Source organism: Chelmon rostratus, chromosome 16 (genome assembly GCF_017976325.1).
Source record: "Chelmon rostratus isolate fCheRos1 chromosome 16, fCheRos1.pri, whole genome shotgun sequence".
Taxonomy (NCBI): Eukaryota; Metazoa; Chordata; class Actinopteri; order Chaetodontiformes; family Chaetodontidae; genus Chelmon; species Chelmon rostratus.
The window spans coordinates 15055344-15079115 of NC_055673.1; the positions used below are offsets into that span (position 1 = coordinate 15055344).

General features: G+C 42.9%; 1 protein-coding gene across 1 annotated transcript in view; it reads left to right on the forward strand.

Moving 5' to 3' along the window:
* The window catches only part of vps50 (VPS50 EARP/GARPII complex subunit), a 96168-nt gene that overhangs the window by 51651 nt on the left and 20745 nt on the right, over positions 1–23772 (forward strand). Inside the window, exons 14-22 of the mRNA XM_041955491.1 lie at positions 1507–1598; positions 1777–1871; positions 3180–3278; positions 4765–4855; positions 6453–6638; positions 9484–9602; positions 10976–11082; positions 12179–12300; positions 16393–16473. Coding sequence (XP_041811425.1) covers positions 1507–1598; positions 1777–1871; positions 3180–3278; positions 4765–4855; positions 6453–6638; positions 9484–9602; positions 10976–11082; positions 12179–12300; positions 16393–16473 — 992 coding nt within the window. The remainder of the gene's footprint in view (positions 1–1506; positions 1599–1776; positions 1872–3179; positions 3279–4764; positions 4856–6452; positions 6639–9483; positions 9603–10975; positions 11083–12178; positions 12301–16392; positions 16474–23772) is intronic.

Genomic DNA, 23772 nt, shown 5'->3' on the forward strand with positions numbered 1-23772 from the left:
TCTTTCTCATCAATGATGTGTTCTCCTGCCTGTGTTTTGCACACATGGAGATGGATTCACCAACTTGTTGTGTTTGCCTGTAAATATACATTCTTGTCTAATCCTTGAAAAGAATGCCATTTAAGCAGAAGTGAAACGAAACTCTAATAACAGATGCTGCAGATTTTTATTTTTCATTTTTTCACTCTGGCTTTTTTCTATACAGCCCTGACCAGAGTTATTTTTTTCTCTTAGGAACTGTTGTAATTATGTATGACTTGACTATTGCGGTATTATATACTGCGCTGCACTGAAAGTTGTTCAGTAACGATAGGTCGTTATCAGGGTGCTGCAGTGGGTAGGAAAGGCATACTTCCTACAGAGAGAGCCAGGATTGAAGAGCCCACGTCTTTATGCATCTTACCCTTTAACACTTCTTTGAGATTCTGAATCCCAAGGAGGAGAGAAGCCCTGCAGCTGACCCCGGCAGCTGGCTGTGCTGTTGAGTGGAGAAATGGAAAATAATTGAATTTCCTTAACAAGACCAACAAAATAAACAAGAGTCCAGGTGTTTTCTTCTGAAATGCAAGTAATATCCTGTAGGATAATGAACAAGGAAAAGGTAATTTATGTAATATTCTTGATGAATTTAAAAAGCATATATTTAATGTGGAAGTTGAGTTATTTTAAAAGAGAGCAAGGTATTAGCCAGTGAGGTAATCCATGACCAAGACAACTCTCCATTTTTCTGTCTTCCCAACACATTAAAGGGATTTAATGTGGGATTGACGGCCACCTGCTAGAAGACTTGCAAGCTCGCTGCTGCGGGCTTTCCCAGAGATCCACTTCAAACAGAGCAAGCAGCTTGAGACTGATTGAAGCAGTTTTCAGCAAGGGGAAAGTATCGTGGCTCCTGTGACATTACAGCCTCGGCGGCGTGCACACGGTATTCTGATCTGATCGGTGAGAAGAAAAAAAAACAACAAAAGAGAGGAGAGTGAGCAGATATTAGAAGAGGAACCGTGTTCACTTGAAACTTTCTGACTGCCTCACAGAGCACAGAACCGTAACACCTTATTTAAGTGTCATCCAGCATTGTCCTATAGTGTTCTAGGACACTGTCAGTCTTTCCTGTCTTGAGAGACTGTGTGACCTACACTCCTGTCGGGTGCTGACTGACAACCACTTCTGTGCAGAAGAAGAAGCACAGAGTTCAATTCAGCTTGTCTACATGGTCAAACTAATGATGAAGGACTTTTAACAATGCTCGAGCATGTCACGTCTGCGGATCAGCTACACCACATTTCTCCATCCACATTCGCACGGATACTTTTCATTTGCTTTCTCATCAACCATAAGAATGGTCTTTTTTTACTCTTGTCCAGGTCGTGCATCGCTGTGCAGACGTCCATTGAAATAAGTAAATGAAATCCTTTGAGTGATGCTGAAATGACACAGTCAAACAGTAGATAAATGTCTCATTGTTGGTTTTTAATCTGCCTGTGTGCTTTGTTTGAACACCCTTAGGCGACGCAGCGGCAGCGGACTCTGACGAGTCGGTGGTGGACCGCAGCTACGTGAAGAAGAAGCTGGAGCATGGGCTGACACGGATCTGGCAGGTCGGACAGAATAGCGCACTCTCTCTCTTCACTTGGTCTGAGCATGCCTCGTCCTCCTCCCTCTCTGCTCTGGCTTTTTTCGTTTCATTTATTTTCTTCCTCCAGTTTTCTCTTCAACTTAGAGCTGCTCAATCATCAGTTGCCCTCCCATGAATCACCCTGTCCCTTCTCTCTTCAGGATGTCCAGCTGAAAGTGAAGGCCTACATCCTGGGGACAGACATGTCTAACTTCAAATACGACGATTTCATAGTAGTGCTGGATGTCATCAGCAGGTACGCTGCGAGGCCAGAGCAGCCAGCTCATCCTTGTCTCCTTTAATTGGTCTTCATTATCTCTGCAGTCGCTTTCCCTTTCTCCTTCTTGTGCTTTCTTTTTTCTCCTTTTCAGTTTGATCTGCTTCCACATTTTTTCCCTCTTGTTTCTCACAACACTTACTTGCTCAGTCATTTACTCACTAACTGACTCAAATTACGTGAACACACTGACACACAAGCACACACACTCGCTGTTCTTGCTGACTTTGTTTACATGCACATTAAACTGAAACTAAACTGTCCAAAGCCATTAAGATACCACACTTTGATTACATTCACTCTGATTATAATAATGTGATACTCCAGGTTATTTTGCAGTAATGGACAGGAAGGAAATGGGGAGGAACAAGTCCGTGGGTGGAGGGAGACACGTTTGTAAGAAGAATCCAGGATATTGCTTGTGACATCACATTAATCTGCTCTGTAAATTTTAGGTCCTGTTACCCAAATCAATACTCAAAAGGGAGACATTTGCATGTAGTGTTTGTTGATCTAATGAAGGCACTGTTTGCTTTGCAGTTATCTGTGTTCATACTGGAGATAAACAGCTGTTTGCCTACTCAGCTACCTTTGAAATTACAAAATAGGTCATTTTAGATCACTTACTTTGGAAGCAGACCTGTGTGGTGTTTTTCTTCGATACCACTCCTAACAGTACATTGACTGGCAAGTTGCAGCTACCAGAGCGAGTCTGTTTACATCGTGTCTCTGTGCCCCTGCCGGCTCAGCTGTCAGTCAAACACACACAGCATACCTCCTCCAGAGGCCTTGATGCTAAAGGGGCTGGTTTTCGTGTGTCCCCAAAGATTTAACCTCTTCATTAAATGGTAAAATAATATGTATGACGAATTTGGAAAATTAATTTCGCATTTTTGAGCTCATACAATATATTGACATTTATATAATGTTTGCAATAAAACCTTAAAATAACATCTTAACCACCTACAGCTAGAAATCTGGAAACCTAACCTGATCATTATTTTAATAGCTCCTAGTGCTCCTAACTTGCAGTGGTTGCATCTTTGTGCGCATGTGCACTTCAAAGGAAGTCTTCATCAAGCAAGAGGTGGCTTCAAAGGTTCATTAGGCAGCCATGAAAGAGTCCACTTGATGTCCTTCCACTACCAGGTCTTCTCATTACACGCTCCATCAGATAACTGCAGCAGCACGAAATCCCTTTGTCTTATTTCTTCTCTTCCTCTCTTCCTCCTTCATCGTCGTGTCTGTTGTAATGTGTTCCCTCATTCTTCCAACCCTCTCTTCCAGGCTGATGCAGGTGGGCGAGGAGTTCTGTGGCAGCAAGTCCGAGGTTCTGCAGGAGTCCATCAAACGCCAGAGTGTCAACTACTTTAAAAACTATCACAGGTAAGATGTTTCCACTGCTTCTGGATCATTGCCTGGAGCACGTGATAATTAGACGTAATTTCTGCTCATCCACTGCGTGAACAGTTTACATTTAGGAGTCCCCGATATCATTGAAAGAACCTTGCTTCGGTGATGGGAGATGAAACCGATTCCTTGACAGAAGATTATCATCACTTCATAGAAGCTCACAACCCTCTGCTGCCTTGATCATGCTTTGTTCACAGCGTCACCCTCTTTGGAGTAGATGTGTAATTACATGGTAACACTCACTGAGCTGGAAGCACGTTTACCTCTTGATTACATAACCCCCTGCCAACCACATGAATATTTATGTTTTCATGCAGACACATCATCTGAGGTGATTTGCATTGATTGGCGTTGTGATTGCCCATCGAGAGTCATTGATAAGATATTAAATGTTAGAATCCTTATAAGCTACATCCCTGTGACACACACTGGCAAAGAAGGGAGACACAGAAGCTTGATGGGGTACATCTTTAGGTTAAAGGTGATGAGAGATGGAGTCGATCACATTGTGAGATTATAATCAAAACTTTGAAGGAGAGTAAGAGGTGACAGAGCCAGAGAGAGAAGAAGAGGGGGTGGACACCGAACAGCATAATGAAGTCACTTACCCAGCACATACACACACACACACACACTCACTTACTCACACATCCATACTGTTGGCCAGGAGGCTTCCAGTGTGCATCATCTTTACATTAGGTTTGATTCATTTTCCACCCGGGTGTCATTCCCAAAGAAATTACCCATCAGTGAACTTTGTCTGTCAGCTGCCTGCAGTAACATACTCAGTCATCGGCGTGGGTGTATTATTGGCCTGCGGGTGCAAAGGACAGAATGACATTGTCAGGGCTCCGACATGACAAATATCTAAGAGCTGTGCCGTCGGTACTCATTCACTCTGAGTGATTGAAATGTTTTCAAAGTTTTAATGTCCTTTTAATTCTCAATGCACAACATTAGAGGAATATCACTGTATGGAAATGAATAACTTTCATTGAGCCTAATGTACAATGTTGAAGTCAGAAAGTTCAATTGATATACCTTCTTTATTTCTGTACCACAAGGCCTCCCCCGTCTGTCGCTGCTGTGTAATGTTCTCTCACCTCTCAGTTACACGTCACAAGAGGTAGCGCAGTGTTTGAAGTCAGCAGTGCTCAGGTCTGTTATTGACGTCGCGGGTGAGCACCAGGGTGGCTGTCTCAAGCTGTGAAACATGTCACACTCACACCACACACAAACATGTCTGCCTTTTTCACTGCACATCAGTGCAGCACGTTTCATCAGGACTCTCAGAACACAGAAGCTGCTTGAATATTCAGAATGGCAGGAGGTCAGTAATGGACAGATGCTGACTTCTTCATCTTAACTTTTTCACTCTTCTTCTTGGCTTTTTTTATTAATATTTTTTTATTTTTAAACTCCATTGCCCGTTCCCTTTTCTCTCTTCTCAACCCCTCAGGGCACGACTGGAAGAGCTGAGGATGTTTCTGGAAAATGAGACTTGGGAACTGTGCCCGGTCAAGTCTAACTTCAACATCGCCCAGCTCCATGTGAGTAAGAATCATATCACTGAGGCGAGAGAGGGAAGCACAGCAGCATTCATTTATTCTACGCTGTCAGTCATCGCACACCCCACCACTGTGAAATTTGCATACGGATATGAAACACAGGGTATCCTGCTGAATGAATTGTGTGTGCATGTGGGTGGATGGGTCGGTGGGTGTGCGTTTGTGTGTCACCCTGCGTGTGAACATAATAGCGGGAAAGTTCATTGCACATTATTTAACACAGAAGAAGATAAAACGGCTGTTGTCCCATGTGGCGTGTATGTTGGAGGGTTTTATTCCCCGTAGTCATGAGCAATAGTTAAAAAAACAACATGAACATCAGAGCCTAATGTGGCTCATGCAAAACCCAAACCAAAGTACTGCATTTATCTCGTGGATTTATAGAAAAACCAGCTCAAAGAAAATATCGCTATGCATGCAACATGTTTTGCTCACTCCACCTTCACCACTTCACCAGAAATGATAAATGGAAAGAAAGCGATGTCAGAAAGATAAATGAAGCTAATTCAAAGTCTGATTTTTCATTTCCATCTTGTTTTTCCCGTCATACTTGGGCACAGTTTGGAACAAACACACATGCCAAAGAATATTCGTAAAAACCCACTGCCATGAGTATTTTGTATTTTTACAACACTGGATGGTAAAGAGATAATGTACGTTAAAGCCGGGCTGATGTAAAAAAAAAAAAAAAAAAGAAAAGAAAAAGAAAAAAGATATGAAAAAAGGATAAAATCTTGCTTTTGTTGAAACAATGCTTTTTTGTGGCTTGAGCCCTTTAAACCCCACTGGGCACAGAAATTATGTCAAATTTGAGATGTTAGTGCTAGTTACATAAATATGTATCCGTAATATATTTGTTATCAGACTTTCATCTTTTTAGGCACTGTGGTCATTTTCAGAAGGAATGGCGTGTCTTTAAAATAATAAGATACTATTTATAATACTGAACTGAACTGAAAATGGGTTAAAATGTGGCGATAATGGAGCATTGAAATTTTCTTCTATTCTAGTCTACTCTAACATTGTTCATATTTGGTTGATTATGTTCTGAGTTGTTTTGGTTGTTGAGTCTGTTTTCCTGCATTTCTTTGGCACACGCAGCTATTTTGGCTCTAAAGTTCTTCTCAAACTTTGCATACATAGGAACCATTTGAGTGTTTCCCAGCAAACGAATTATCCAGGAAGGTTTGATACACCTACACAAGAGCCCATTGTTGAAGGTCAATGACTTGAAAGGGAACAAACAGTAAAATGATGCAAGGACGAGCATTTAGCCTTGCAAGCAGGCAGTTTGCTTGTATTTTTGCTTTTAGGCCAAGCTATGCATGGAAACATGCACCTGACCTTGTAGGTTGTGTTGTTTACAGAGGGCCACTCTGTGTATTCCATTTTCTACCACTAATTTCTACCAAATCATAATAGTGATTTGCAAACATACTAGCTGCTACCAAACTTGGTAACACAATGCTCAAGTTTCTTAAACTCATTTTCTTTTCCTGTGTGCCTCATCTGCTCACTTAACCAAACATTATCCTACATCCACCTCCTGTGTGTATCTGTCCCTTCCTCTCCAATCCAGGAGTTTAAGTTCATGGGCCAGTGTCGTTCCCCGTCCGTTTCCCCAAGCAGACAGGCCGTGTCCTCAGCCAGCCCGGTTCAGGAGGAGCTGTCTCTGTTCCAGCTGTACCTTCAGGAGGGAAACCCCTTTGAAATGCACGCTGAGCACAGAGAGGAGGAGACAGAGGATGTGCTGGCATCTAACGGGGTGAGTGGCAAGGCAGATGCAAAAATGTTTCCAATTGAAGGCTTCTTAATAATTTTGGAGTTGCTTGTATTTGTGTGGAATGTGTGTTGCAAAAGCCTGCAAAAGTAATTATATTTCTACATGTAACACGGTGGTAAACCCTATTTGCTCAGAATGAGTGTTACCCTGGGACATCTTGTTATTTGTAATAATTGCAGGCGTCTTCTGTGATCTTCATCCCATGCAAATCTGCCATGTCCATAAATTGTAAAGTAAAAAATTTCACCACAATTTACCTACCATATTTTTCCAAACACATGTGATAATATTAGTCCTGAATTGGCATCTCAGTGGTTTGGACTTTGTTTTTCAACATCTGTTTCCTGTTGTCAGACAACTGACTATGAAATGTTATCACGGCTCATATGTTGAACAGCAGTCAACAGCTGTGCTGCGAGATCGGCTCTACTGACTTTTGAAATTAGTGACGACAGACAGCAAAAGCTGGTCATATTCAAGTACAGCCACAAAGCATCTGTTACTTGATCTTAATGAGCTGCAAATGTGTATTTATGCTTTTGTAGCACATGCAGAAAAAGAGCAAAACAACTCTAAACTATATTATTAATGTAGCTGCTGAAGAACAAACACGCGGCTTCTGAAATGTTGATGTTATGCAGAGCCTTCACATCATATCTGGGGGATAATGTCAGTAAATTTGACTTAAATACAGACTTTGCTTATTCTGCCACACGAAACACAGATATGGGGGTTAATTTCTAAATCACATGAGGCCCCAGTAATACTCGTCCCATGTGAATTGAGCTGTATTTGCTCATTTACTGTTGCCTTATCATATATGCTGTATTGTCTTTCCTTATGTGGGCTGTGTGCAGATCATAACTGCTTCAGTCAAGTCACCCACTTACATAAATATGTCTAATTAACAAGACTACCTGTTGAGGTGTGTCAGTTAATAAAGAGACAAGTTGATTAATTGGCACATAATCACTGTGGGTCTTTAAGTGGTTTACAGCAGCCCTCAAGTTGTCACCACCAGGGCCATAACAAACTTTTATTAACGGAGTGGAGCCAGCAGCACTGAACCTGCCATGATTATGGCAACACTTTGATTCATAGTCTGAAGTGCAATATAAGCTGCAAATACAAATAAATAGCAAATGAAACCCGCGGGTAGATCCAACGGCAGGACAAATAATAAACTTAAGAGTAGAGCAGTATGTAATAATGAAGCATCTTTGTCGTGTAGTCATTTTTCTATGGATTTTTAGGCCCTCATCCATCAGGATTTAGTCATTTTTCTCAGCAAAGCAATACTCCCTGGTATGCTTTTTTTTTAGTGCAGTAATCACTATCCAGCCCTCCAACACTGGAATCCTTTTTATTTCTTAGAATGCACATTTTCTACTCTGTATTATCTCTGAAATATAAATAGGCAGCACTTCACCTTAAAAGAGATGTTTTACTATCATTCACTTTTGCTGGCAGTCTATGTTGTCCAGTAAAACTACTCGACCTGGCACTTTAGCACCATACATAATTGACAGAGAAGAGAAGTCATTAATCTCTGTCTTTTGGAGCCTGTTGGACTGGACTGAAATGCTCTGCGCAACTGTGTCTTGTAAAAACATAATGGTTGCATGTGCCATTATATTAAACAACAGCCAAACGGTGGCTGCTACTGTGTGGTGAAGAAGTTACAGGAGAATCCTACAGTCTGTGTGTTACCATGGTGCTGTTAGCAGCTACGCTAGTCTGACGTCCTCTTGTTCCTTAAAGGTCTCAAGTCTTTACCACGCACACCTCATGGATGCATAGGAATTGCTTCAGTAGATTTAGTGGAGCACAAACAACTGTGCCTGTTTGGTCTTAGTTAGTAACACTGCTGCTGTGCAGCTGGGTCGCCGCTAGCTGGACAGGTGAGTTACTTGCTGAGCGGCGCTGCTATCAGAAGTAGCTTGAAATGTGAAATAGTACCTTCTGTGCATAAAAATCAGTAAGTCTGAAATAGCAAGTCTCAGCTCTGATAGCAGACTGAAGTGTAGTGCCACCAGAAGACGGAGAGAAGAAAACAAACCTTATCTCTTTCAAGGCTTCTTTAGGGTTCAACCAGATATCTATACCAAAGATACAGTGATCCACATAATATTGCCTAGTGCTGTGCATGTTATATACCTAGTATAAAGCCTGAAATCAGTTAGTTGTTCCTTCAGGGCTTATTTGTTGAACGGAACAGTATTTCTCCTGAAGAATGGAGAATAGAGATTACACAGGTGCCCTGAGACATCACCCCCTTGCTTTTTTTATATATATATTGATATATTTTCCTTTCAGGCTCAACATCAAAAGCAATATTGCATTATCTAGCATATTAGGCTCACAGGAGCCCAAGCTTGGCTTGCTCTTGAGCTTGTAATCCTCCTCTGTATGGCTGTTGTGTTGCCTGAGCTTGCAGTTAAGGACAAAGGAAATATTGTCTTCCATGGGAGCTTTAACCGAACTCTGCTTTTCCTCCTTTGACCATCTGGGAGAAAAAGATGAGGACGTTACACTTTCTTTTCAATTAAATGTTAGATAATTTAATCACAGCCCTTTTAAGGCAAATTGGTTTTACACTGTTGTCTTTTTCAGCAGCCAGTTTCATATTTCCTGTTATTTTAAAACCTTCATGCACGTTTCATTGAAGTGTTGTATCCCATCAACAAGAGTGACACGCTTTTTTCCACACTTGCCTTCCACATCACTTTTGCTCCCTTCATCTGCGCCCTATCTCTTCTTTGCACCGGCCCTTTGACCATCATCCCCCGTGACTTCCGTCTGATCTCCCTCTTCTCTGTTTCTGAAGTATGAGTCAGACGAGCTGGAGAAGAGCGTGTATCAAGATTACGACAGCGACAGCGACGTCCCCGAGGAGCTCAAGCAGGACTACGTTGATGAGCAGACGGGCGATGCCCCCCTCAAGAGGTCAGTTCCAAGTCAAATTGTTGTAGACCACCCTGAAGGCGTACAGCTATATCGAAATGTCCGTCCTTTCTACTCCTTGCTACTTAAAATGTATGAAACTAAGTGAACATAAAAAGAAGGAACTCATGTTAATCACAGCTACAAAATATAACATGTCCTTGAATCTTTTTTCGAAGGAGGTTCTAAAAGGATGTGAAGTCATGCATTATGCCACTTTTTATGCATTTAGCAATGATAATTTCAGTACACTTCTGCCGAACCCCGCTAAGTAAGCAGAAAGCTTGTGTAAAGCTTTTCTCTATCCATGAAAAATTCTCTTTTTTCCCCACCTCCGCCTACGTGATTGGTGACTATTCAAAGATTAGTCGCTGTTTAATAAAGGCAGAGGCAATCATGCGCTTCTCTGCCCCTTGTGTAAAAGGACTCATTTTCATTTGAAAGAGAAATTTGAATGCACTTGAGCAAAGTTTTGTATCTTGTTTATTGTATTATCAGGGTTTTCTTCTAATTGATGCAGTTACCATCTCAGCATGCTGCGGCTGTAATTATTGATGTCTTCCTCTCAAACAGATGCAGTGTGCATCATGAATAACCACATACATTTGGATGCTTTTGAAGCAGCATAATGGAGTTTTGAATTTTCTTACACTCCTGATTCAGTTAATAATGTTTTTGTTGGTAAACGGACTGCGTGCGTATGTACGAGACTATATTATTGAGAACCTAGGGTTGTGCATTTATGTGTGTTACGCCAGATTTTCACGGGAAACAACACAATAATATTACTTATTCAGGAGCTCCTCATTACAGATGCATTTTCATAATGATCATTTCCTGTCACATATTCTTCATTGACTTATTAATGGTATCGTGATGGTTGCGCTCAGTGTTGAGTCCCATTATTTCACAGGTCTGACATGCCTGATATTTTTGCTTTAACTTTCACCACATTCGATTTCCTGCTTCCCATGTGTATTAACCCGACATTAGCCTGTAGTCACTAAAATGCTAATTTGCCATTCTTATAAGCAGGAAGCACTAATGGTTAATTATTGAATGGGGCGCATGGTCACATCCAGAAATTAGAAGGCCCATGTAATGATTGCTGGCTAATATGGCTCAATGATCAGAGTCAGGGGTCTGGTGCTCCAGGATCGCCAGTTCAGAGACTCCATCACCGGGGTCCTTCTGTGTCTCCTGCATTGTGCAATGGGTTCTGATGGATCAATTACAAGCCTCTGACCCACACTAAGGTTTTTAACCTGGCAAATCATTGCTGAGGATTAGTGATGTTAACATATATTACTCAGTCTCTCCTTTTTCTCATGACTCTGCCCCTCTGTCTCCGTCACCTCACCTCCTGCACTCATCAGTGTGTCCCGGGAGACCATAAGAAGCAAGAAAAAGTCAGACTACAACCTAAATAAGACCAACGCCCCAATCCTCACCAATACCACCCTCAACGTCATCCGGCTTGTCGGTGAGTCCTGCACATGCACACACACACACACACCTCTACCACTTACCACTGAGAGCCGCCACAGCGGGTGTCCTCTTTACCCTGCTGAGATTTCCATTTATTCACAGATGAGGCCAGCAGCTCAGCACACTCCGAGTCTGCTGCTACCTGTGTGACTGAGCCGCACTAATAATGGTTAGCCCTGGCCCTGAGCTCTGACCTTTAATTTCCCAAGAGGTGCTCGCGTGTCTCTTTGACGTGGCTGTGAAGACACTGTTGCCCTCCCCTGGCAAAGTGTGCCCTTTGGCGATGTGACCCTCGTGATGTGATTTTCATGTGTAAAAAGGAATCAGACGAGGCAGAAATCTCTCCTTTGTGGGTTGTATGGCTCAATAAATCCTTTGCCACAGGATATATATTCATCTAATAACTCTATAGCTGATACAGATCAGCAGTCACATTTCTAACACTCCAACTTCCCACCACGTGTTTTTATTTAAACTGTTTGTCCCTTTTGTGTTCATACTTTAAAACTTTCCTGCACATACAGGACCGAATAGAATCATTGTTTCTTTTTATTTTGTCTGCAGCTCTTTGATGGAGTTAGATTGCTCCCTGAGTTCTTGGCGCAGAATTCAACAGAGAGGGCGTGAAAAATGAGAGTGAGAAAGAAATAGTGCAGTCTCAGTGGTGATGCCAGCTAGATTGATTGAGTTTGTTTCTTCTTTTTTTTCTCCATTCATCAGTTCTGAGTCAGTGGTAACCTTGTTACACCTCTATACTTCTGTACCCATTGCTTTTATTACCTCGCTGCTAAATTAAATCTTTGCCCTCAAGTGTATGCAAATGCAGTGTGTTCCTACTGATGTTCTCCCCAATAACATGTAGTTCCACCTTAATTAAGTTACTGTAGTTAAACTTCTATTTCCTACAAGACATGCTTAAGAACATCACCTTTTAATTCATTGTACTGGGCTAAAATAACAAACAAACTTAGGCCTATAATTAAACCAAATATTGGTGTCCCTCCTCTATGTCAAACCCTGGTATGCACCCAGGAACACATAAAGCTTGTCCACCAAACTTCCACGTAATTGTTTATTTTGTGTCTACACAGGGAAGTACATGCAGATGATGAACATTCTGAAGCCGATCGCCTTCGATGTCATCCACTGTGTGTCGCAGCTCTTCGACTATTACCTGTACGCTGTCTACACCTTCTTTGGACGCAATGACATGGTACGTTGTTTTTTTTATCGCTTTGCTACTTTTTGATTACACAATTTTTGCTGAAGAGCAATACGTAAAGCACAGATTACATACATCACATATGTATAGTATGTTCAACACACTGGCGTTGGAAGGAGGAAAACATGGCTGCACTGGCCTCTTTGGCCTGAAAGGTGTCTTGCATGTGACCACAGCTAGCTGTGCACACCTGCAGCACAGGGTGTTGTCACTTCCAGCTGGAAGGGCATGATCATAATCAGGCTTATTTGACTGGGTTTAGTCACTCTTTTAAAGTCAGATATGCAGCAAAACCTTGTGATTAAATCTAGTTTTGGTATTTCTGTCGTGTCTAATGTCAATGTCGGTTTTTACATATATAACCGTCTTCACTGTCACCGTCCTGAAAAATTACGCTTTTCACCTTAGTTTTTAACCTTGAAATAGTGGCGTATCCTGATGTATCTATGAGCGTCAGGAGGATGTGTGTGGTCTTACATAAGAAACAGTTGGGGCACAATTTGGTGGCCTCAAGGTTCACAGCGCCAACAATGAATCATAACATCCCCGATCCTCATGTCATTCCCCATCTCTCTCCCCCCATCATTTCCTGGCATCTCTTTGCTGTCATTTGTCAAAAAAGCTCCACAAACATATTTAAAAGAAAAGAAGAACAGTAGGGACAGCTGTTTTGCTTTGCATCATACCGTGCAGGTGTGATGTCATCCCTTACGTTACTACTAAAAATAAAGAAGTGAGTTAGCTCTACCCCAAGAGTAATCAGGAGTTTTGTTTCTCTTTTCCACTGCAGTGCTGCAGCTACATAATATTTCTTCTGGAGCGTTGACAGAATTGGCTTGATTTATTTCTAAAGGTTGAATTCTGAGTTATTTATGATTATTAGAGGACACACAGTGAGACGGGGAGTAAGCACAGCTTCCATCTTTGCATATTTCTGTCTTTCTCAGTGAAGATTTCAGTTGAACGATGGGTTACAGCCTGCGAGCCCCATCTCCCCCACTCCATCTAAAGACCATCATGTCATTTATACTCTGCCTCACAAAGAAAGAAAACAGCATTTGTGTCTGTATCACCCTCAGGGAAGTGGTAATGATAGCAACAAAATGACTTCTGTCCCGTCGAGGTGGAAGAGATAAAGAGGTTGAACGCTCCGCGGGGGCCGCTTCAGTACACATTATTGGCGTGTTTGTGTTTGTGTGTGCGCATGTGTGTGTCTGTAATGGGAGAGGGAGAGGTGACACACTGGTTGTGAGTTGTCAGCTTGAAAAAGCGGTCCACTGTGGGTCCGTGTACAGTACGTGAGTGTGTTTCTGTCCCATTCTCTGTCTTCATGCCTTTAATCATATCTCTCTATCTTTACATCGCTGTCTACTGCATCTAAAGCTCTGGTCCTTCTTTATACACAGATACTATTTGTCATTTTGTCTCAGTCAAGCCTGCTCTTCTTTTGTGCTATACGCTATCCTTGATCTTACACATTCTGCTCCTTTCACATAGCATCGCTTGTCTTTCATCCCCTCTGCTGTTTTCCTCGAATTACTCCCATGCCACTCCTAATCTGTCTGCCTGCATCTCTCTTAAACTCCCACTTTCTCTTTTTCTACTTGTCGTCATTAAGTGTAATTTCATGAACCCACCCATTTCACGATTAGTCTCACGCAAAGAGGCACCTACAGGAAAATGCTAATGTGCCTATGAATCTTTAAAAAGCTTATGGAAATTGCGATGCACATATGCTGGTATTTTGACCTAGGCTCTGCTCCCTTTATTCTGCCTCAATCCAGATGGAGCTTCTTGACTTCTTCACTTGGAGAGTAATGGGTGACATTAATATTCAAAAGGGTAAATACCCCATTATCTGTGTATATTGGCCCTGTAAAGCCAAGCTGCACTATTGACTCTGTCACGCATATGCTAAAGATGCATTATGTGCTGTGCTCACAGATTGTCCATCCCCATTAATAACCAGGCTTTTCTGCGGCTGGGGCTGAGAGAGGCAGATTTACAAACAGTTTTGATTTTTTTTGGAAAAGTGGCTAGTGTTTCAAAAGTATGGAAAGCTGTGCCCCATGGGAATAACCTGGACGCTTCACTCGAGTGTCTATTCTGAGACAGAAGGAGGATTTAGAAATAAAAAAGAGAGTAAGACAGAGAGAAGATAAAGATTGAAGACTATGTGCTGTGTCAATCTGTCCCTGCAGTGTGATGACAGAAAGAAGGAAGGAGAGAGGCTGGCTACCAAAGCAAAGAAATAGGAAAGATGTGAGACAGAGCTGCACAGAGAGAGAGGACAGATCAGGAAAGTGTCTCTCTACAAACAAACTCTGGCACTTTCTTTCCATCTTTCAGATAATAGTGAAGCAGGCTGAATCAGACTATAATCCAAGATAGTGGGTCGTCACTGGCACACATTTTTAAAAATGAGGAGATATTCCAACTTTAAGTTTGTACTATGAGTCAAAATGGGCCAAAAACGTTTGATCCGACATTTCTTGGAATGCAGTTCAGTCGCATCTTTTATTAGACTCTTGGTGCCTCCAACATGCAGACCTATTTCAAAACCCACATCTCAAGTTTTTGATGCCTCCTTTTAACAGTTTTCCCTTTTAATCCCACAGCAGGATAACCCTGGTTACATCAGCAGGTTAACCCTGGTTACATCAGCAGGGTTTTTAATTCAGAACTTGGAAATGTCCCTTCAGAGACACAGAAGACATCATACAACTGTTTTCACAGGCTGTTCAGTTCTAATTGTGATGAGTAAACTCAAATTTGTGTGCAAAATCAGTGGGATTCCCCTTTTAATATGCTAATTTGCTATTGTTGAGCATTTTACCATGTGCACGCCTGTACAGTGCTCAGTAAGTGGACTACATGTCACCTGTAGTATTGTGATTAAAACAGCTTTTGTATTGTTTCCTTTTCTTTTGTTTTGTACCCACTCTGTGTAAGATGCATTGGGATGAGTGAGGCCCCATTTATATCAAAGGTTTCAAGAGCTAATTTGGAAGCTTCTAAAAATAGGCAACCGAAGTTGAAAGCTTTAAAACATGTTTGAAGCTGACGATGGAGAAGCTTTGAACTCTGTGCTGTTTGAGCCTCTAAAACGCAGACAATAAGGACAGACGCACCAGTGACACTTAATTCTCAAACATCACCGGGCTTTGGATCCCATCTGAGAGATGTAAAAGGGACATTGTTGAACTGGAAGTGTGTTTTACTTCCAGTGAGTTGCAAGTTGATGTGTGGTCACAAAGTAAGAAGCTGGAATGCATCCTTTTAATAAGCTTCAGCAATAATTGGATATTTCCTTACCTTTCCTGGCTTATCTGCAGTTTCTGATTAGTCAGAATTTTTTATTCAAGACCATTTAAATGTATGCAGCAGAGTAATTCCACCTATTACCTCCATTAACCATAATTATGTTTGTTTGCTTGCTTCTTTCTTTATGTTGTGCTTTTGTTTTTCAATTTTGCTTCTTGTTTTTCCCCTCTGCTGTCCGTTCGTCATCCATAGCCAGTCCCAAGCCCGTCTTTGCCAGCTCGTGGTGGCAGAGAGGCGGGCGCTGCCAGGGTGGTGGGCCCTGCCTGCTTGGTAAGAGTAGATCTCCTGAAGTATCAAGTCTAACACGCAAGGTTGTCCCCACCTTGTGAGTCCAAGACACTAGTCAGCGCTTGTTGTGTGGCTGATTTGAAGCCCTCATGGTGTGGGTGACTTGCTCCCTCGAGTGACATCAAGCACATCTGAAAGCGATTTCAGAAGCGTTTGGATGTTTGCTGTGCTTTCACGCTCTCCACCCTTCTCTTTTACCTCTCGTCTGTCATCTGCTGTAGCCGGTGTGATTGTCTGATTTTTGATGTCTGTTCCTCCCAGTTCCTCCTCCTTTTTTTAGATTTTCAGATTTAGAGTCGACTTACTGGAGGTATAGATTCTCTCGTCTCCGGGTACGTGAGATGGGAGCAGATGCTGCTGTGTGTGCGCATGTGTGTGTGTGCTTTCACACTCTGCTGAAGTGTGTGTTCTTGCAGAGGAAAATGTTGGTGCGGACTCTTAACTGTGTGTATGTATGTGTGTATTCTACAGTATGAGTCATCGGGCCTGGGCCTTATCAGCAGCAGACTGAGAACCACACTGAACCGGATCCAGGAGAGTCTCATTGACATGGTAAGACTGCTTCTCTCCTCCTCTGCTCTTCGTCTCACTTTCTCTTCCACTCTCACTTTTTCTTTCTCTTTAGCCACCGCTCGTTACCTCGTCGCCTGTCTCATCCCCTGACACAAACATGCTCTCCTCACTCCACCCCCCCATCCTTATGTGCCTCTCCTCTTTATGTATTTTTTGCCCATCCACTATCCTCTATCCATCCCGACCTGATGTGTGCCCACAGCCCGCGTCGCCACAAAATGCATTATGGGTCATCATTATCTGGCCAGTGGTCACTCACATGCACACACACCTCCCTCTTTTTAAGTGGCCACACCGGGGTGGATGTGTGTGTTATTCCATTAGCCTCAATCACTACTCCCCTCTGTAATACTACACAGTGACAATTAGCCTGGTGCAGTCCACACTCTACACTTTTGTCTGATAGTGTATGTCTGTGCGCTCCGTTACACGATGATCCAAGTGTCATCTCTCGCTTCTGCCTTTCATTTGTCTCCGTATCAGACAGACATTTTGGCTTGTGCTCAAAGAAGCCACACTTGGACTTTAATGTGGCCCTAATCTGCAATGCCACTGAGGTTTTGCTCCCCTGCGGGCAAATAGGAAATTCTGTTGATGTTTTGGCTTGTTTAGTGAGGACAAAACAATGAGTTGTGTCCCTTGAGTCTAATTATGGTGGAAGTGTGAGTGACTGGCTCACTGAACTCATATTTTAGTGATTCTGCTTTGAATTTAAATGTGGATACTCAACTTTTATTCATTTAAAAATGTAATTTGCATATGTCTGTTGCCCACGTTATTATGCGGAAGTGTCTAGTTCTGAAGCTGTAGAAAGCAGAAATTAGCTGGGCCTTTATTTCAGACAAATATAAAGCCCAGAGCTGCTGGATTGGAAAAATAAAGAGGCCGATATTGCTTATGCATACTTAAATTAGATTTTTATCATATGTCACAAATTGTGACTCACAATACTCCATCAGCTGTGAAAATGAAAAAGAAAATGTATTCTTTTCCCATGGTGCCATCCTGAATAACGTCATTCCATTTTTCATTTTCTGAGAATCTGTGGGGCCTTCCGTCTGTCTCTCTCAAATATCCTTTCTAATTTCGTCTGTACACTCACGTAACACCACAGACCAACCGCGACTATTAAATGTGCCATTTTCTGTTTTCCTTTTTGGGACTGAAACGTGCCTGCAACTCAAAGAAAAGAGGCGGCAGTAACTTGATCACTGATTTGGACTGTATCAGGCTGTCAGCTGACCGTCAGCGCCAATGACAGCCACCAGTCTCAACATCAATGTACATCCCATCAGAATGTGAATTAAGGCGAATGCAGTGAATCATCGCCTTTGCATGCAGATATAATCACATAATTATGGGTCGGACTGTGGAGAAGGACAAAACTAAAGCAAAGCAGTAAGGCGGGGGGAGGAAGCAGATAACAGTCAAGAAACCCAGAAAAGAATAACAAACGATTGCATTACGTTGTATTAAACAGTGTGATACAGCAGCACTTTTTCTTCCCTCAGGGGGCACTATAGCAACTATTTACACCCCAGTAATTTTTCAAGAGCTGTTTTCAAATGTCAGACGAGCTCGGAGCTCAGCTGCCCTCTGCAGAGAACGTGTTTATTTCCTCTGAACTGTTCAACTGATCAAATGGGCACAGACGGACATATGGACGGACTGTCTGGAGACAGCGGAAGTGAGTTGCACTGAGACGTGTTTGGGTTTTTGTGAAACCTTTAACATGTGCATGCTGTCTCTCTCTCTCTCTCTCTCTCACACACACACAGACACACACACAGTATTTCTGATGAGCATAATCATATCGCTTTGAGGCCGTCACAGTCTGTGTCCTCAGACTCTGGCTTTGTAACTACAGTCATCCTGTCTCTAATGTATTGGCAAATGCTTTTAGTCTGCCCTTTCTCATATGCAAAACTGTTTTAGCTCATCACGATAAATCATTCAATGTTAGAAATATGCCCTATTTTCCAAACTAACACAGCGCTCCCTGTTTTTTTTCCCTCTCTGTTTCGCTCTCTTTCTGCTCTTCTGTGTTTCATATCAAGAAGTGCACACATGCTACATCTAACCAACACACACTCGTCCATTAAAAGTGTTAATACATTGAGTGTGTATAACTGTAAATTTTATGTCATTTACAATAATATATATGCAGTTTCCAAGGTTGTAGTAGATGTGGGGGCATACAGATCACAAGTCCCTTTTTTTTTTAATAAAGGTGACTTCCCTCCAAAGTGAGAATGTGCATTCATGTCGAGTACACAAACGCACTCCCCCGACCTGCATACAAATACACACACCCACGCACTCCAGAGATTGCAGCAGGGTAGACCTCATTTGTAAACAGATTATAAAGTTAATTGCACGCTGCATTTCAATTGAGCCGCCGAATCCTTGTGGTTTTGTTCCCCTGATTTGCCGTCGCAACTGTTTGATCCCAAAACCAATGTGCTGGTAATGACTCCAAGTCCCACATGAACGGCGGCGAGATTCCATCTCATCTAGTCTCAGGTACCGAGTGGCTGCAGCTTAAATTGGGAGCTCCACGGGGAAAAAGGAAAAGATCATCCCCCCCGTTTACGCTCTGTTTCTCTGCCTCCGTTATTCTTGATTACCTCTCCGAAACCCCCGCCGCTCGTCTGGGTTTGACAGTTTTCATTTCGAGTTCGCTCACTTCTGACTTTGAATATTTCATTGCGAGTGTTTGGAAGGTTGTGAGGTTAGGGAGAAACTTCTGAGTGGCAGGGACGTAATTGCCTTCAACGTTTTCCACGAAACACTTGTTACATAATGTATAATCACATGTGCTGTCATCAGCACCGGTCTTTATCCGAATGTGAAGCTCCGAACTGAATTGTTTTACTTGAAAGGAATCAGCCGTCACGTAAAATAATGATTTGCTTATAATCCCCCCTTGAAAAAATTCTAATCCTCTGGTGATATTGCTCGGGGCAGGTTAGATGACAGTGCCATATCAGAATAATGCCATGAACCTTGTCCGCGGCCATATTGTCACTGCCAGAAAGTTCAGCTGTGACAGCTGTTGAGAGCCGTTGCTGCAGGCAACGTTTTGAATCAAGCTGCCACAGGCAAGCAATTGCAAGGCCACCTCTGCTTCACCATCTCTTTTCTCCCCTCAGTACTCGAACCACCACTATTTACTCTTTCAATCAGCCTATTTTTTTCTCACTTGTTTTTCCAACTCTTTCCCTCTCTCCCTCTCAGTCTTCCATTTTATCTGTTTCTCCTATCGCCTCCTCCTCTTTAGCGGCAGTGTGCCAATGATTACATGCCTGTGGACTCTCAGCACAAACAACTGCTTGTGTCGTTTCTACCAGTGTTTCGGTGCTTCTGACTGAATATACGACGATGTGTTTCTGTGTGTATTTATTTCAGTGTTTACCATCAGCCGAGGCATGAAGATAAGATCACACGGCTGGAAATAATGTTTGATTTCCTTTTTTTTTTTCCCTGATTTCAGTCTTTCTGAAGTCAACCCACAATTGTGTGATGAGCTGATTAGATGTTTATGTGTGTGCGTGTGTGTATTTATGCGGTACGTTTCCTTCTGGGTACTCTGCTTCAGAGCATAGTGGTATTGGGGCTTTTTCAGGCCTGGCACTGAAACAGGAATGAGAAGACGGGTAATTTCTGTGTTGGCACCAGTAATCTGGCAGTGATGGGGGCTTGCAGAGATGTACACAAATACACACACATCGAGAAGAAAACACATACATACCAAGAGAACGCAATCTTAAACAAATGAACACACGTGCAGGTTTGTAGTCCTACTACATTTAACACTGTTCACACTCTCTTCCTGTCTGTCTCCCAGTAGCAGAGAGATAATCCCTAAGCATGTGTTGTGGATGCGGTTCGCTACACTGGCTTGGCACAGCCAACACACACACACACACACACACACACACACTGGCGCGCTGCCTCTCACGAGAGGCACTGACTAATGTCACACACACACACACACACACACACACACACACACACTACATTTTCCTTCACACTGCACACTGAAGCCAGTCATTAGTTCTGCGCGTCTCACGAGAGGACATCACTGTCCAGACTGGTGTCTTTGTTGTGGCCTGCTGTCACTCTCTGTGAATGGTGCAACGGACCGGAGGGGATTGCCATTTGACAGGGATTATGGATCATAATTAAGCTCCATGGCGAGACTGTTTATGCTGTGGTTTTCAGGATACCGCAAGTATTGACGTTTTGTTGGCGCTTCAGTGGAGCACACGCACATGCTGTCATTGATAGGCCCAGCTGCAGGTCATGCTCCTCAGCTGTGATGAGGAGACAGTCGAGGATACGGTAACTCCTGCTTCCTGTCCCCCAGTGTGACGAACATGGCAACGAGCAGAATTACGCACTTTCAATGCAAATCCTTTGATTCTTCTTCTATTTCTCCCTCAAATATTCCAAGCTCTTTTCTTCTTGTGTCTCAGCGTGTTTTGTCGAGCCAAAGCAGGTGAGCGAACCAGCAGCTACGGGAGAAGAAGTTGCCAGAGATAGACTTGAGAGGTGCTGGGTGGTGTTGCACAAAATAAATGAAGGCCTTAATTCCATTTGACATTCATCTAATGAGAACCAAATTTCTAGTATTAGAGTGACAAAGAGGTGCAATAGGATCTACTTGACAGTAATTGCCTGGCAGCCAGTCCACTCGACTTGGCCATAAATCTCTATGGATTGGAGAGGAGTGAGCAGTCAATCACGATAGATTGAGACACTTCAGCTAAGAGATCACTTTTCAACTCCCCCAGCTGGAGGCTTCCTTCATGATGGTGATTACAGAATTACCCAGCTCTTGGAGTTTACTGAACCATTCAAATTAAGGGTCTTTATTTTTTCACTTGGCTGGGGAGTATTTGAAAGTTGTTGTCTGCAGATGCTGTTTTTAAAGGCCACAGCTCTTTGGTCAAGCTCCCATTCATTCACTTGAAAGGTGCAGGAGCCAAATTTGCATAAGGACTGACTGTTCAGTCCCTTACCTTGGTGCCTTTACCTTGCTTGTGTTTTCTGGTCCCAAAACACAAAAGCACTCAGTTAAAATAAAATATAAGATGATGAGCAAACATTTGAGATGCTAAAACTAGTGAATCTTTTGCAGGGGTGGACTGGGGCAAAACATCGTCATTTTTGGCCCAGACTGGCCCTCAACATTATCGGTTGACTGAATCAAGCACTGATTTTTGAACGCAAGGACAAATACTGACAGAAAGGTCAGATTTTCAGAACAAAAATTCAAAGACATCTTCACAGGCTCACTCTCCATCACCTGTCGTGTCACTGGGTCCTCTTGTTCCTGCTAGTGATGACTTTGCAATAAGTAGCCCGAAGCCGGGACCATAGCACCAGGATCAGGCATGGTCTGGGGTCTGTCCTACGCTATCGGATGCTGCTGGCGCTGCAGCCCCTGCTGCTGGACCAAATAACAGTTATTGGGTGCATTTGGAGGCCTCTGCTTCCAGTGCTTTCATTCTTTTCATTCATTGCTTTTCAGCGCCTCCGGGGCGTTTTTTCAGTGGTTGTTGTCTCCATGATGTTGTCAGACTCCTCACCTTACCTGGCTCACTTGCTGTGACTCTGTTAGCCCCGCCCATCCAACAACTGGGTGATTGACAGGCCCTGATGGGCTGTGCAGAATGGCCAGTCAGCCTCACAACTGGACAATGGATGCAATAGATTCAAACAATGCCAAATCCTGATTGGTGCAATGAAGTGTGTGACATCCTGTCTTTCAAACTGCATCCCGCCCCAGTGAGAGGAGCACAGGCATAACCACATAGAGCAATCTCACATGTTAAATCTGTCCTAACTTCGGTAGATTATCATGTGTTGCTATAGGACAACGCTGCTCCTACAGTAGTAAGAAGCTGATTGGAGAAACAGCTTTTCAGAGCCTTTGAGTTCTAGCTCGTATTTGCATATCTTTTCTTAGACCAGCCACTTATGATGAAGACTATTACTTGCCCTTCCCCCAGGCGTATTACCTCACACAGTTGAATTGATGGATCCTGCTGATTTGATACTGAGGGGTGCTCCCTCCTCTCCTGAGGTGCCTGCTGCTGCTGACAGATAGGGCCTCCCAAACCCACCTCAAAACTACCTCGGGCCGCTGCTCAGATTTGAGCTGCACACCACAAATCACCCAGCGTGCATGCGGGGAACACCCAGTGATAAAGTAGATGCTTCTGCAGGGGTGGGACTGACTCAGCGCTTTAGAAAAACAGAGAATTCGTCCCAGCCTGTGAAACTGATGATCTGCTATGCAGACTGGCTACTTAAGTGTAATGAAAGAGCCAGCGGCTATCGTTTGCTTCCTCTGTGCACGCCTGCAGCAGCTTTGATGAGATGTGCTGGAACTGAGCTTTTGGGTGGTTGTCAAGAAAACAGCAAGGACGTTCTGTTAGGATGGAAATGCAACAATGACCTATACAGAATCTAAACTGGGAACAGGGAGATGAGACTTGGAGGCTGGTTGTGTTTTCCCCAGAGGACCTGAAATCCTGCGCTCTTCATTCTGATTGATGCAGAACTTTATTGGCACTGACTCCCCAAGGCATTATGGGAAGGAGAAATATGTGTCGAATGTGAATACCATAAAGCATAGCAACATCTAATTTTTCCTGAGTTCTAACACATAATTATTGTAAATATGCACACACAACATGCACTCGTGAACCCTCATTAAGAATAATTTTTCAGCTGGGTAAATATCACAGCTCCGTGTCTTTGATCAAGCTACTGTTATATTCCTGTTTTTCAGACTTATGGAAAGCTTTGCTCTTATCTGTCTTCAAATCCCTCCCTGCAGGTTCATTTTTATATGTTTTCTGTCTTTCATTGGGAATTCCAGGGCTTAATTTCTAATCATTACACAAGGGTAGATAAGCTGCCTGGCTTTGATGCTTGATGTCTTCATTCTTAACAATGTTGCTGGTCCACACGGGGAAACCATTTTGGCATTAATGCCTCGCAGACAAAAGCGAAACTCGCCTTTCCACACAATGCAGTACAAAGGTCCTCAAGATACTGAAGCTTATGTTTGCACTGTCAGGCAAACTGTTCTTTCTCAATTAATGGATGCTTGTAAATCTGACAGAATCAAGTTCAGAAATCCTTACTGAAGGCTTAGGGCTGATGCTGCCCTCCGAAATTCCTCATCAAATCATGGTTTGGCTTCAAATAAATGCAGTTGCAGTGAAATGTCTCTTGAAGCATTGACATTCCCATTCATTTTTT